Genomic DNA, 12,543 nt, shown 5'->3' on the forward strand with positions numbered 1-12,543 from the left:
TAATACAATTTCTGATGACTTGTCACCTCAGTGTTCGTTGGCTGACATTGTGTACTTGTTAAGGAATATTAAAATCTTAAAATTCTCATATATGTTTTCAAAACTCTAGATTGCCTTGATCCCTTCTATCTCTGGAATCTCCCTAGCCTCCAAACTCTGAGAAACCTGTGCTTCTCTATTTCTGACTCATTTAGCATAGTTGATTTTAATACCTTCACTATTGTTGAATATTTTTTCAGCTGCCAAGAGCGAAAGCTCGAGAACTTCATTCCTAAAGCTCTTTGCTTCCCCACCTCTCAATATATTCCATAAAGCCTACCTTTTCATCCTCATCTAAAGTAATATTTCCTTTGTGGCTAGTCAAAGTTTGCTTTAGAGCCCCTGTGGGACACTTTACAATGTTAAAAGTGTAATGCAAATACAAGTTATTGTTAAATTGCACTATTCTTGTTATTTTAGTGCAGGAAGGTATCCTTTGCTGACTTTTGATAGTAGAAATTGTAAATCTCTGTTGTAGATAGTTCAAAATGTGACGAAGAGTTCCTGTTTTTTGAGTTTTGAATTGTTTGAAAAGTTAGTATTCTGCTTGATTTTAAGCAAAGAAGGACCGAACATTTAGATGCTGGAGAGCTATCTCTATACATGTAGCTATTGAAATAAACAAAACTGAATTTGCATTTTTTAAAGTCAGTTTCGGATGTGTAATGTAATTCAAAATAATATTTTAAGTTTCTTCTGGAATTGTTTGGTATATTTAGTGATTTGTAAGTGAATTCCTTAGTATGCCAAATTTATATGGAGTCAATGTTTCTTATTTGAAAATTAGTTTGAGTGCTGTATTGTAAAGCGTTAGTAATTTGCTTTTAGTATTTAACCATTTTAATCTGTTTGTATAATAGTACTTAGTCAAATTATATATTGATTTATAATATGGTTGTAATTTGTAATGTCAACGTACCAACATATGAAATAAGTTTCACATGAACCAAATAAATTAGCATTTACAATGTGTGTGTGTGTGCGCGCGCGCACACGCAAGTAATTTCTGACATGCCTCTAGATGTCCTAAAATACTTCAAAGCAAGTTAGTACAAATTGTAGTGGCTGTTGTTATGTAGCCAAATTCAGTAGACAATTTGCAACCAGCAAGGTTCCAGGAACAACAATCATCATTTAATTTGTTTTGTCTGATTTGATTGAGGGATACACTTTGGCCACAATGTTGGAAAATTCTTGATTTCCTTTTTGAATATTGCTATGTCATCTTTTATGATTTTTCTGGACAGGCAGATAGTTTATTAATTTAATTTCCCACCAGTGATGCTGAAGATCTCATCAAACTCAGGTTGAGAAAACGATCGTTAAGCCAGCAGCCACGCAGAATGGTTTAGCCCAGTTTTACAATTGTTGAGCATTTGGCTTAATTCTGGACGAGCTTTTAAAGCAGCAAAGTTGAAGGACAGCCTTTCATTTGTATGCTATACATTCAACCAAATCCAAACTTTAAAATAAACTCTGTTCCATCTTTGTTATTTCAGGTTGTATATGAACAAGATGGAGTATTTATTCATGCATGCTCTGAAAGAATTGGTGAACAAGATACACTTCCAGGAATACTGAGGTTGATTGATAAGGTATTTCAGCCAATGAATTTGGTTTTTTGGTTACTGCATATCCTTACAATAGAAGACAATTACAATAATTGGGTGAGATTGTGCAACTTTGCAAATGATGAATACATTTAGTTTCTTTCCACAATGTCAAATCCAGTGGTGCTGGTTGTAATAATTCCAAAATTTTCCATCTCTTTTTGCAATTTTTAGTTGCAGAGTTTGTTGTTTTTACCAAGTAACCTGCATTCGGAAAAGAAAAATGCTGAAATCTGAGCCTTGTAATGTGACATTACACCAGTGCATGTTTTGTTGCCACCTTGCGAGTCCTAGACTGTCACTGACTGACTGTTAATCTCCTTAAACATCAATATCCTTGGAAGTGGTTATGACTCTCGACAGTCCAGATTTGTTAGTCATCGATTAATGATTGCTCATGAGTTCATCCATTTGAGATGTATTGCCACTCCCAAGCTACAAATGATTCTTGACCAAATCAATCTTGGTATAGACATGCTGTGGAAAAGTCACATGCTGTTTTTAGTTAGAAGATCATGTCCATTTGAAACGTGCCCTGGAGTTAAATTACATTCAGTTGTTTGCATTCTCTGGAAGAGTGTGGAGCTTTTATCTGAACATATTTTGTCTATTCTAAAAGATTACAATGAGAACTTGAAACTATATAAATGTTTAATCTAAGTGAGGCCCTGTGCACCCCAAGGTTTGATTCATCTTCAAGACTGTTTCCAAACAATCCAAGGACAGTATTTAGTAAATACTGATTTCAACCTTAGTTTGTTCCCTTCCACCATTTTAGTCAAGTAGTAGCAGTAATTCTGCCAAATTCTGACAAGAAAACTGGCAAAGGATTTGGCTGTGGAAATAACATCCTGGGACTGAAGATAGAATTATTCATCCATTGAGTAGGATCATAGCTACTCAATGGACCAACCCTGTACTTTCCTTTGGTCCAAAATCCTTGATGGCTTGACTAACCAGAACCTAGCACAAGCTTTATCTTGCACCTTGTGATTACACTGAAATTTCAGATCTGCCAGCCTGTTTCTCAACTTCTGCCTTCACAGATGCTCTGCACTTATTGCTAATCTTTACTACTGTCTCCAATTCAATACAATCTGTCAGTGTTTTCTCGTCTAAATATTTAGATCCTTTTGCTGTTGTATGTGATCTTTTGGATTGGTTATACACCTAGATAGCTTGAGGTAATCTGAAAGTCAGCAGGTGAATTTTCTTCACCATTGGATCATCCGTGATGTTGAAGACATGGATGTACAGGATGCAGTTGAGTTTGAGGATGTCGTGATGGTGGTGATAGCTGTAGGATCAATTTGGGACTGTGGTCTATTCGAATACAACAGCTGTATCCAAAGAGATTAGGTAACTAGGAAATTTCGTACAAGGATAACCTGAAGTGAGACTTTAGGAAACCTGTGTAGTTAATAATATAGCTTAATATTTAAATATGGTATAAATTTTCAAAGGTCATGTCTGGGGGGGAACTGTAAGTAAATTCAATTCAGATTTGCAATGAGTATGAGGTGGCACCAATAGGGAAGGGGCAGGCGTTAATAACCCTGTGGCTTTCTTTTAGTATATTTGAAAAATAGCAACCAGCATCTTGAAAACCCAGCTGGTTGATCTCTAAGGTTAGTTAATCTACCTTAGAGATTTCAGTCAGGAAGCAAATTAAATTCATGGGTAAATTCAACAGTTACAGAATTGAGATGCAGTAAGAACTTGCAGAAGTTAAATGGTAAACAAGAGGAACCATTTGCAAACATTTCACATCTTCACTTCCTGTAATTTATATTTAACATGGAAACTTCCTGTGTAGTCATTATATTAATTAGTGCAATTATATAAAGCCATTTATGATGGAAAACCCTGTAAGATTTTGAATTGGCCAAGGTATTTTGTCTGCCTATTTTCACAGAATTGGAATTAAGTTTTTAAACAGATATGTTTGATTTTATTTATTGTCACTTGTACCAATTTGAATGAAAAGCTTTGTTTAAGAGCAGTGCAGGTGGATCATAGTAAGCAAGAATGTGTAGAACAAAAGATTTAGATAGAGGCAAAGAGGTATCATTGCACAGGTTGTACAAGAGAGATCAACATTAGCAAGGTCAGCGTTATTTGAGGCTAGAGAGTTGATTCAGTAGTCTCACAACGGCCTGAACAAGCTGTCCCTAAACCTACTGGTACGTGTGCTCAGGCTTCTGTGTCTTCTGCCTGATGGAAGAAGTTGTAGGAAATCATTACTGGGGTGTGAAGAGTCTTTGATAATATTGGCAGCCTTTCTGCAGCAGCAAGCCATGCAAATTGAGTCCATGGATAGAAGGTTGGCTCCCATGATGGCCTAGACTGTGCACACCACCCTCTGTAGTTTGCTACGATCCTGGGCAGAGCAGTTGCATACAGGCTGTTATGCACTCAGACAGTATGTTTTCAATTGTGCATCTGTAGAAGTTGATGAGTGTCCTTATGGACATGCCAAATTTCATGAGCCGCCTGAGGAAGGAGAGGTGTTGTGCCTTCTTGACCATAGTAACTACGTATCTATTTAATTTGTTGCACCTTGCAAGATCTTTTTTAAGAATTGAATTTGAAAGTCCTCAATCTAGGGCTTGATATGTTTACCCAAAGGATGAAAAAATGCCAAGATTTGGAGGGCTGCAGAGATCTCAAAGTGTTGTGGGGCTGGCAGATATTGCAGAGTTGAGAAAGGTTAAGGCCTTGGAGGGATTTGAAAACCAGCATGTGAATTTTGAAATCAATTCATTGTTAGATTAGAGCAAATCATAGAATCCTATAGTGTGGAAATAGGCCCTTTGGCCCAATAAGTCCATACCGACTCTCCGAAGAGTAACCCGTCCAGATCCCTATATTTACCCCTGACTATTGCACCTAAACTACACATCCCTGATCGCTATGGGCAATTTAGCATGGCCAAACCACCTAACCTGCACATCTTTTGATTGTCAGAGGAAACTGGAGCACCTGGAGGAAACCCACGCAGACACGGGGAAAATGTGCAAACTCCACACACGTTTGTCTGAAGGTGGAAACAAAACTGGGTCCCTGGTGTTGTGAGGCAGCAGTGCTAACCACTGAGCTACCGTGCCACCCCACGAAATGTAGGTCAACAAGCATGACTGATGGGTGGATTGATTTGCTAGACAGTTAAACTTGTTCCCCCTGCACAGTACTGATAGCTACCATCTAATAGATAATATTGATTACATTAGCTTGTTTTTTATCCTCCAAAACTGACAAGGTATAATTTTATGTGTCAAATGCCACTCTGTTGTTACACAATAATGGAGTGTTGTGGAAGTAATTTGCCAAAATGCTGACATTTTTAAAAACACATTACTCTTTAACAAAAATGTACTTGATGTATTCATCAGCAAATCCATGTCACTAAAGTTGTTTTCTATATAAACATATTGTTATAAAATAGTGTGCTCTCTGGTTCCCTGTGAACAATACCAATACAGGCTTGCTTGTGCAACTTTTGTGAACTAATTTGCTGGCTTTATTTAATAAGTGTCTAAATTGAGATGATTCCTTCATGATAGAACTGCTTTCCTAATACACTTTTTGTATTAGACCGAATCTGCAATGTAATAAATTACTAAATGAATTGATAATCATTTCTGCCATAAATGGGTTCATATATCTTTTTGCAAGGATGTTCTACATTTTTCTTTATTCATATTTAAAACTTGTTGTTGAAGTTTTCATACAGGTTAATTAGTTGATGGTGGCTGTAGTCTTTTATGTACTTTTTCTTTCAGGGTACTGGGGCTGTAGTGGATTGGTCACCAGTGGATGATTCTCTGGATTCTTCAAACATTTTTTGTGCAGGCAAGGTAATTTATCACATAATCAAATGGAATAATTAGATTTAAATACATTTTTGGTGATGTGAGCAGATTGACAGGAACTGTGTAACTATACAGTGTTATTGTTTTATGTGTAATGACATGTTAGGTGGGGTACATTTGTACAATGTGATAGTGAGCCTAACCAACATTCACCCATTCACCTTCAGAAGTTTGCAGTGGTTTAAAAAGTGATTTGCACCTTAATTATATGTTCTTTCTATGTTTGTGTTTCATGATATAGTTTGCTAGTACATCTTGTTTTGTCAAAACCTGGCATACCAAAATTCTAGTTTTAACAAAGGATCTCATTGCAATGAATTTAAACTTAAATGTATAATCAAAATGCTTAGAGCTCATCTTCTAGTCGACCAAATGTATTCCATTTAAATTTATTTTAGTCGAGAGATTTATATAAACGTTTTATATAAACAATATAAACAAGAGGTGGTGGTGGAGGGATGCTTTTTGGACTGGAGATCTGTGACTAGTGGTGCGCCATAGGAATTGGTACTGTATCCATTCCTTTTTGTCACTTATTTAAATGATTTGAATAGGAGATATGGTTAGTAAGGTTGCAGATAACACCAAAATTGGTGGTGTAGTGAATAGTGAAGAAAGTTATCTCACAGTACAATGGGACCTTGATCAGATTAACAAATGTGTCGAGGAGTGACAGATGGACTTCAGTTGAGAGAAATGAGGTGCTGTGATTTTGTAAGGCAAATCAGGGCAGGACTTATACACTCAGTTGTCAGGTCCTGGGGAGTGTTGCCGAATAAAGAGACCTTGGAATACAGATTCATAGTTCCTTAGATAGTGAAGAGGGCATTAGGTATGCTTGCCTTTATTTGTTAGTGCATTGAGTGTAGGAGTTGGGAGGTCTTGTTGCAGTTTACAGGACAGTGGTTAGGCCACTTTTGGAATACTGTGAGCAATTCTGAGAGATGTTGCTAAACTTGAAATAATTCAGAAAAGATTTACAAGGATGTTGCCAGGGTTGGAAGATTTGAGCTATAGGGAACCACTAAATGGGCTGGGGCTGTATTCCCTGGAGCATCGGAGGCTGAGGGTTTTTTTTAGATTAGATTAGATTAGATTACTTACAGTGTGGAAACAGGCCCTTCGGCCCAACAAGTCCACACCGACCCTCTGAAGAGCAACTCACTCAGACCCATTCCCCATCACCTAACACTACGGGCAATTTAGCATGGCCAATTTACCTAACCTGTACATTTTTTGGACTGTGGGAGGAAACCGGAGCACCCGGAGGAAACCCGCGCAGACACGGGGAGAATGTGCAAACTCCACACAGACAGTTTCCTGAGGCGGGAATTGAACCCGGGTCTCTGGCACTGTGAGGCAGCAGTGCTAACCACTGTGCCACCGTGCCGCCCACGTACCTTATAGAACCTAATAAAATGATGAGGATCATGGATAGGTTGAGTAGTCAAGGTCTTTTCTCCCGGGTATGGGAGTTTAAAATTAAAGGGCATAGGTTAAAGGTGCAAGAGGAAGGATTTGAAAGGGATCTAAGGGGCAAGATTTTCACATAGAGGGTGGTGCATGTATGGAATGAATTGCCGGAGGTGGTGGTGGAGGCTGTTACAATTACAACATTTAAAAGGCATCTTCATGAGTACACAAATAGGAAGTGTTTAGAGAGATATGGGCCAAATGTTGGCAAATGGGTCTTAATTAATTTAGCTATCTGGTCAGCATGGATGAGTTAGATTAAAGGGTTTGTTTCCATGATGTATATCTCTGTCTGTATGGCTCTAATTCTTCAAAGAAACACTGGCTTAATTAGGTGAGGACCATTTTGGGCATGATTTGGAGATGCCGGTGTTGGACTGAGGTGTACAAAGTTAAAAATCACACAACACCAGGTTATAAGACCATAAGACATAGGAGTGGAAGTAAGGCCATTCGGCCCATCGAGTCCACTCCGCCATTCAATCATGGCTGATGCGCATTTCAGCTCCACTTACCAGCGTTCTCTCCATAGCCCTTAATTCCTCGAGACAACAAGAATCTATCAATCTCGGCCTTGAAGACATTTAGCGTCCCGGCTTCCACTGCACTCCGTGGCAATGAATTCCACAGGCCCACCACTCTCTGGCTGAAGAAATGTCTCCGCATTTCTGTTCTGAAATGACCCCCTCTAATTCTAAGGCTGTGTCCACGGGTCCTAGTCTCCTCGTCTAACGGAAACAATTTCCTAGCATCCACCTTTTCCAAGCCATGTATTATTTTGTACGTCTCTATTAAGTCTCCCCTTAATCTTCTAAACTCCAACGAATACAATCCCAGAATCCTCAGCCGTTCCTCATATGTTAGACCTGTCATTCCAGGGATCATCCGTGTGAATCTCCGCTGGACACGTTCCAGTGCCAGTATGTCCTTCCTGAGGTGTGGGGACCAAAACTGGACACAGTACTCCAAATGGGAAAATTATAGACCAGAGCTTTATAAAGTCTTAGAAGTACATCTCTGCTTTTATATTCCAACCCTCTTGAGATAAGAGACAACATTGCATTCGCTTTCTTAATCATGGACTCAACCTGCATGTTTACCTTTAGAGAATCCTCGACTAGCACTCCCAGATCCCTTTGTGCTTTGGCTTTATTAATTTTCTCACCATTTAGAAAGTAGTCTATGCTTTTATTCTTTTTGCCAAAGTGCAAGCCCTCGCACTTGCTCACGTTAAATTCCATCAGCCATTTCCTGGACCACTCTCCCAACCTGTCTAGATCCTTCTGTAGCCTCCCCACTTCCTCAGTCCTACCTGCCTGTCCACCTAACTTCGTATCATCGGCAAACTTTGCTAGAATGCCCCCGGTTCCCTCATCCAAATCATTAATATATAATGCGAACAGCTGTGGCCCCAGCACCGAACCTTGCGGGACACCGCTCGTCACCGGCTGCCATTCTGAAAAAGAACTTTTTATCCCAACTCTCTGCTTTCTGTTAGACAGCCAATCCTCAATCCATCCCAGCAGCTCACCTCGAACACCATGGGCCCTCACCTTGCTCAGCAGCCTCCCGTGTGGCACCTTATCAAAGGCCTTTTGAAAGTCTAGATAGACCACATCCACTGGGTTTCCCCGGTCCAACCTACTTGTTACCTCCTCAAAAAATTCCAACAGGTTTGTCAGGCACGACCTCCCCCTACTAAATCCATGTTGACTTGTTCTACTCAGACTCTGCTCTTCCAAGAATTTAGAAACCTCATCCTTAATGATGGATTCTAGAATTTTACCAACAACCGAGGTTAAGCTGATTGGCCTATAATTTTCCATCTTTTGCCTTGATCCTTTCTTGAACAAGGGGGTTACAACAGCCATCTTCCAATCATCCGGGACCTTTCCTGACTCCAGTGACTCTTGAAAGATCTCAACCAATGCCTCTGCTATTTCCTCAGCCACCTCTCTCAGAACTCTAGGGTGTGTCCCATCGGGGCCAGGAGATTTATCAATTTTAAGACTTTTTAACTTTTGTAGCACTATCTCTTTCGTAATGGCAACCATACTCAACTCAGCCCCGTGACACCCTTTAATTTTTGGGATATTACTCATGTCTTCCACTGTGAAAACTGACGCAAAGTACTTGTTAAGTTCAACTGCTATTTCCTTATCTCCCATCACTAGGCTTCCTGCATCAGTTTGAAGTGGCCCAATGTCTACTTTTGCCTGTCGTTTGTTTCTTATGTACTGAAAGAAACTTTTACTATTATTTCTAATATTACTGGCTAGCCTACCTTCATATTTGATCCTCTCATTTCTTATTACACTCTTTGTTATCCTCTGTTTGCTTTTGTATCCTTCCCAATCTTCTGATTTCCCACTGTTCTTAGCCACTTTATAGGATCTCTCTTTTTCTTTAATACATTTCCTGACTTCCTTTGTCAGCCAAGGTTGTCTAATCCCTCCCCGGTTAATCTTTCTTTTCTTGGGAATGAACCTCTATACAGTGTCCTCAATTATACCTACAAACTCTTGCCATTTTTGCTCTACTGTCTTCCCGGTTAGCCTCTGCTTCCAGTCTATTTTAGTCAGTTCCTCTCTCATGCCCTCATAATTACCTTTATTCAACTGTAATACCATTACATCCGATTTTGCCTTCTCCCTTTCAAACTCCAGACTGAACTCTACCATATTATGGTCACTACTTCCTAAGGGTTCCCTTACTTTAAGATCTTTTATAGAGTCTGGTTCATTGCAAAGCACTAGGTCCAGAATAGCCTGCTCTCTTGTGGGCTCCATGACAAGCTGTTCCAAAAAGCCATCCTATAAGCATTCCATGAATTCCCTTTCTTTAGATCCACTAGCAACATTATTTACCCAGTCCACCTGCATATTGAAGTCTCCCATGATCAATGTAACCTTGCCTTTCTGACATGCCTTCTCTATTTCCCGGTACATGTTGCGTCCCTGGTCCTGACCACTGTTAGGAGGTCTATACACAACTCCAATTATGTTTTTTTTGCCTTTGTGGTTCCTCAATTCCACCCACACAGACTCCACATCATCCGACGCTATGTCATTCAATATCATAGATTTAATTTTGTTCTTAACTAACAAGGCAACCCCACCCCCACTGCCCACCTCTCTATCTTTTCGATAAGTTGAAAAACCATGGAGGTTTAACTGCCAGTCCTGACCCCCCTGTAACCAAGTCTCTGTGATGCCTACTACATCATAATCATTCACTATTATCTGTGCCATTAGTTCATCGGCTTTGTTATGAATGCTACGAGCATTCAGGTAAAGTGCCTTAATGCTAACTTCCTTATCATTAGAGATGTTGGAAGTCATATGTCCTAAGTTATCCTTGCTTTTTACTGCATTCTCAGTCTGCCTCAATTTTAAATCCACCTGGAAACATGCTATCCTGCTGCTTATCTTGCCATTTACCTCCATACTCCCTGTCGCTTTCACTTTCCCTTCCCCCCAACTCAGAAGATTAAAGTCCTACTGACCACCCTATTTATCCTCTTCGCTAGAACATTGGTACCTGATCGGTTCAGGTGGAGACCGGCCCAACGGTACAGATCCCCCCTGTTCCAAAACTGATGCCAATGCCCCATGAAGTGGAATCCCTCTTTCCCACACCAATCCCTTAGCCACGTGTTTACTTGCCTAATTTTCTTGTCCCTATGCCAATTGGCACGTGGCTCGGGCAGTAATCCGGAGATTATGACCCTTGAGGACCTGTGCTTCAATTTCCTGCCTAGTGCTTCGTAACGCCCAAACAGGTCCTCCACCCTAGTCTTGCCTATGTTGTTGGTACCAACGTGGACCACAACAACTGGATCCTCCCCCTCCCGCTCCAATATCCTTTCAAGCCGGTCGGAGATGTCTCGCACCCTGGCACCGGGCAGGCAACACACCATGCGAGACTCCCGATCCGGCTTGCAAAGGATACTATCTGTCCCCCTAATTATAGAATCCCCTATAACCACTACTTGTCTATTAGCTCCCCCCTCTTGAATGGCCTTCTGCACCATGGTGCCTTGGTCAGTTGGCTCATCCTGTCCAGAGCCCTTTTCCTCATCCGAACAGGGAGCAAGAATCTCGTACCTGTTGGACAAGGCCAAGGGCTGAGGCTCCTCCACTCCTGAACTCCGGTTCCCCCTACCTGCCTCACTTACAGTCACACTCTTTTGTGCCTGATCACTAGCTGAATGTGAATTATTTAATCTCCCAGGTGTGACTGCCTCCTGAAACAAAGCATCCAGGTAACTCTCCCCCTCCCGGATGTGCCGCAGTGTTTGAAGCTCAGATTCCAGATCATCAACTCTGATCCGGAGTTCTTCCAGCAACCAACACTTGCTGCAGATGTGGTCACTGCCGTTCACAATGGGATCAGCCAGCTCCCACATCATACAGCAACAGCACATCACCTGCCCAGCCATCTCTGCTTAGTTAGTTAATTACTTACTTTGTACAAGTATGAGTTAGAATACCTTCTGATACCTCTCTGCTATAGTTTTTTTTACCCTAAATAAGGACTTGATGTATACACACACAAAAAAAAACGAAGTAAATTTTTAACTAGTCCCTGGTAAAGAAATAAAAATCCTTACCTTAAAAGAAAAAGCAGAGTAGTAAGAAGGTTAGAGGAGGAGGGTGGGTGGGAGATACTACAGGTGTAGAATCTCGGGTTTAGCCGCCTTCCTGACTTATATACTCACTTTTCCTTCCCGGCTGCCCCTCTGCTTGCCGTCACTTCCTCTGCTGCTCCCGCTCTTTCTGTGGAGAGAGAGTAAAAAAAAACACACCGCTGCCCGCTACAGGTAAGCAATTTTAAAACAAACCAACAGGTTTAATTGGAAGCACACTAGCTTTCGGAGCGTCACTCCTTCATCAGGTGGTAGAACCTAATAAAATAATGAGGGTCATGGATAGATTGAGTAGTCAAGGTCTTTCCCCTGGGTATGGGAGTTCAAAACTAAAGGAAATAGGTTAAAGGTGCGTGACGAAGGATTTAAAAGGGATCTAAGGGGCAAGATTTTCATATCGAGGGTGGTGCATGTATGGAATGAACTGACGGAGGTGGTGGTGGCTACCACCTGATGAAGGAGCGACGCTCCGAAAGCTAGTGTGCTTCCAATTAAACCTGTTGGACTATAACCTGGTGTTGTGTGATTTTTAACCATTTTGGGGGTTCATTCATCTCTCACCTCTGAATGAATTGTGTTGCTTTACTGTAGTGTAAGTGGCAAGCATTTGCTAGAGTAAATCTGCAAAATAAGCTCTTGTGGCATATTGGTAATGTCTCTGCCTCTGGATCAGAAGATCCAAGTTCAAGTCTCACCAACTATAGAGGTATGTGTTAACATGGCTGAATAGATTTAAAAAATATCGAGAGCTGAATGAATTATCAATCACAGTGGCAAGAATATGCAGTTTGTGCTCAGACAGCAGCCACAGAAGATTACAACTATTTCAATACTATGTGAAGTGTAGGAACGTGTTTGTAGAGATTTAGATGTAGGAATATTGGTTGTGGGTGTGGTGGTC

General features: G+C 40.7%; 1 protein-coding gene across 8 annotated transcripts in view; it reads left to right on the forward strand.

Annotated features, from left to right (window-relative positions):
* tbc1d15 (TBC1 domain family, member 15) overlaps positions 1–12,543 on the forward strand; it is an 85,605-nt gene that overhangs the window by 40,897 nt on the left and 32,165 nt on the right. For 5 of the 8 annotated variants that reach the window (XM_087997123.1, XM_087997122.1, XM_087997124.1 and 2 more), the window contains exons 2-3: positions 1,539–1,634; positions 5,432–5,506. In XM_087997123.1, the coding sequence (XP_087853249.1) occupies positions 1,539–1,634; positions 5,432–5,506 (171 nt within the window). Of the gene's footprint in view, positions 1–1,538; positions 1,635–4,651; positions 4,769–5,431; positions 5,507–12,543 lie in introns of those variants that run through there. The other 3 variants (XM_087997125.1, XM_087997126.1, XM_087997127.1) reach the window with 3 other exon arrangements.

This window comes from Chiloscyllium plagiosum, unplaced genomic scaffold (assembly GCF_037043375.1).
Source record: "Chiloscyllium plagiosum isolate Xiang-an unplaced genomic scaffold, Cpla_swu_hap1 HiC_scaffold_19, whole genome shotgun sequence".
NCBI lineage: Eukaryota > Metazoa > Chordata > Chondrichthyes > Orectolobiformes > Hemiscylliidae > Chiloscyllium > Chiloscyllium plagiosum.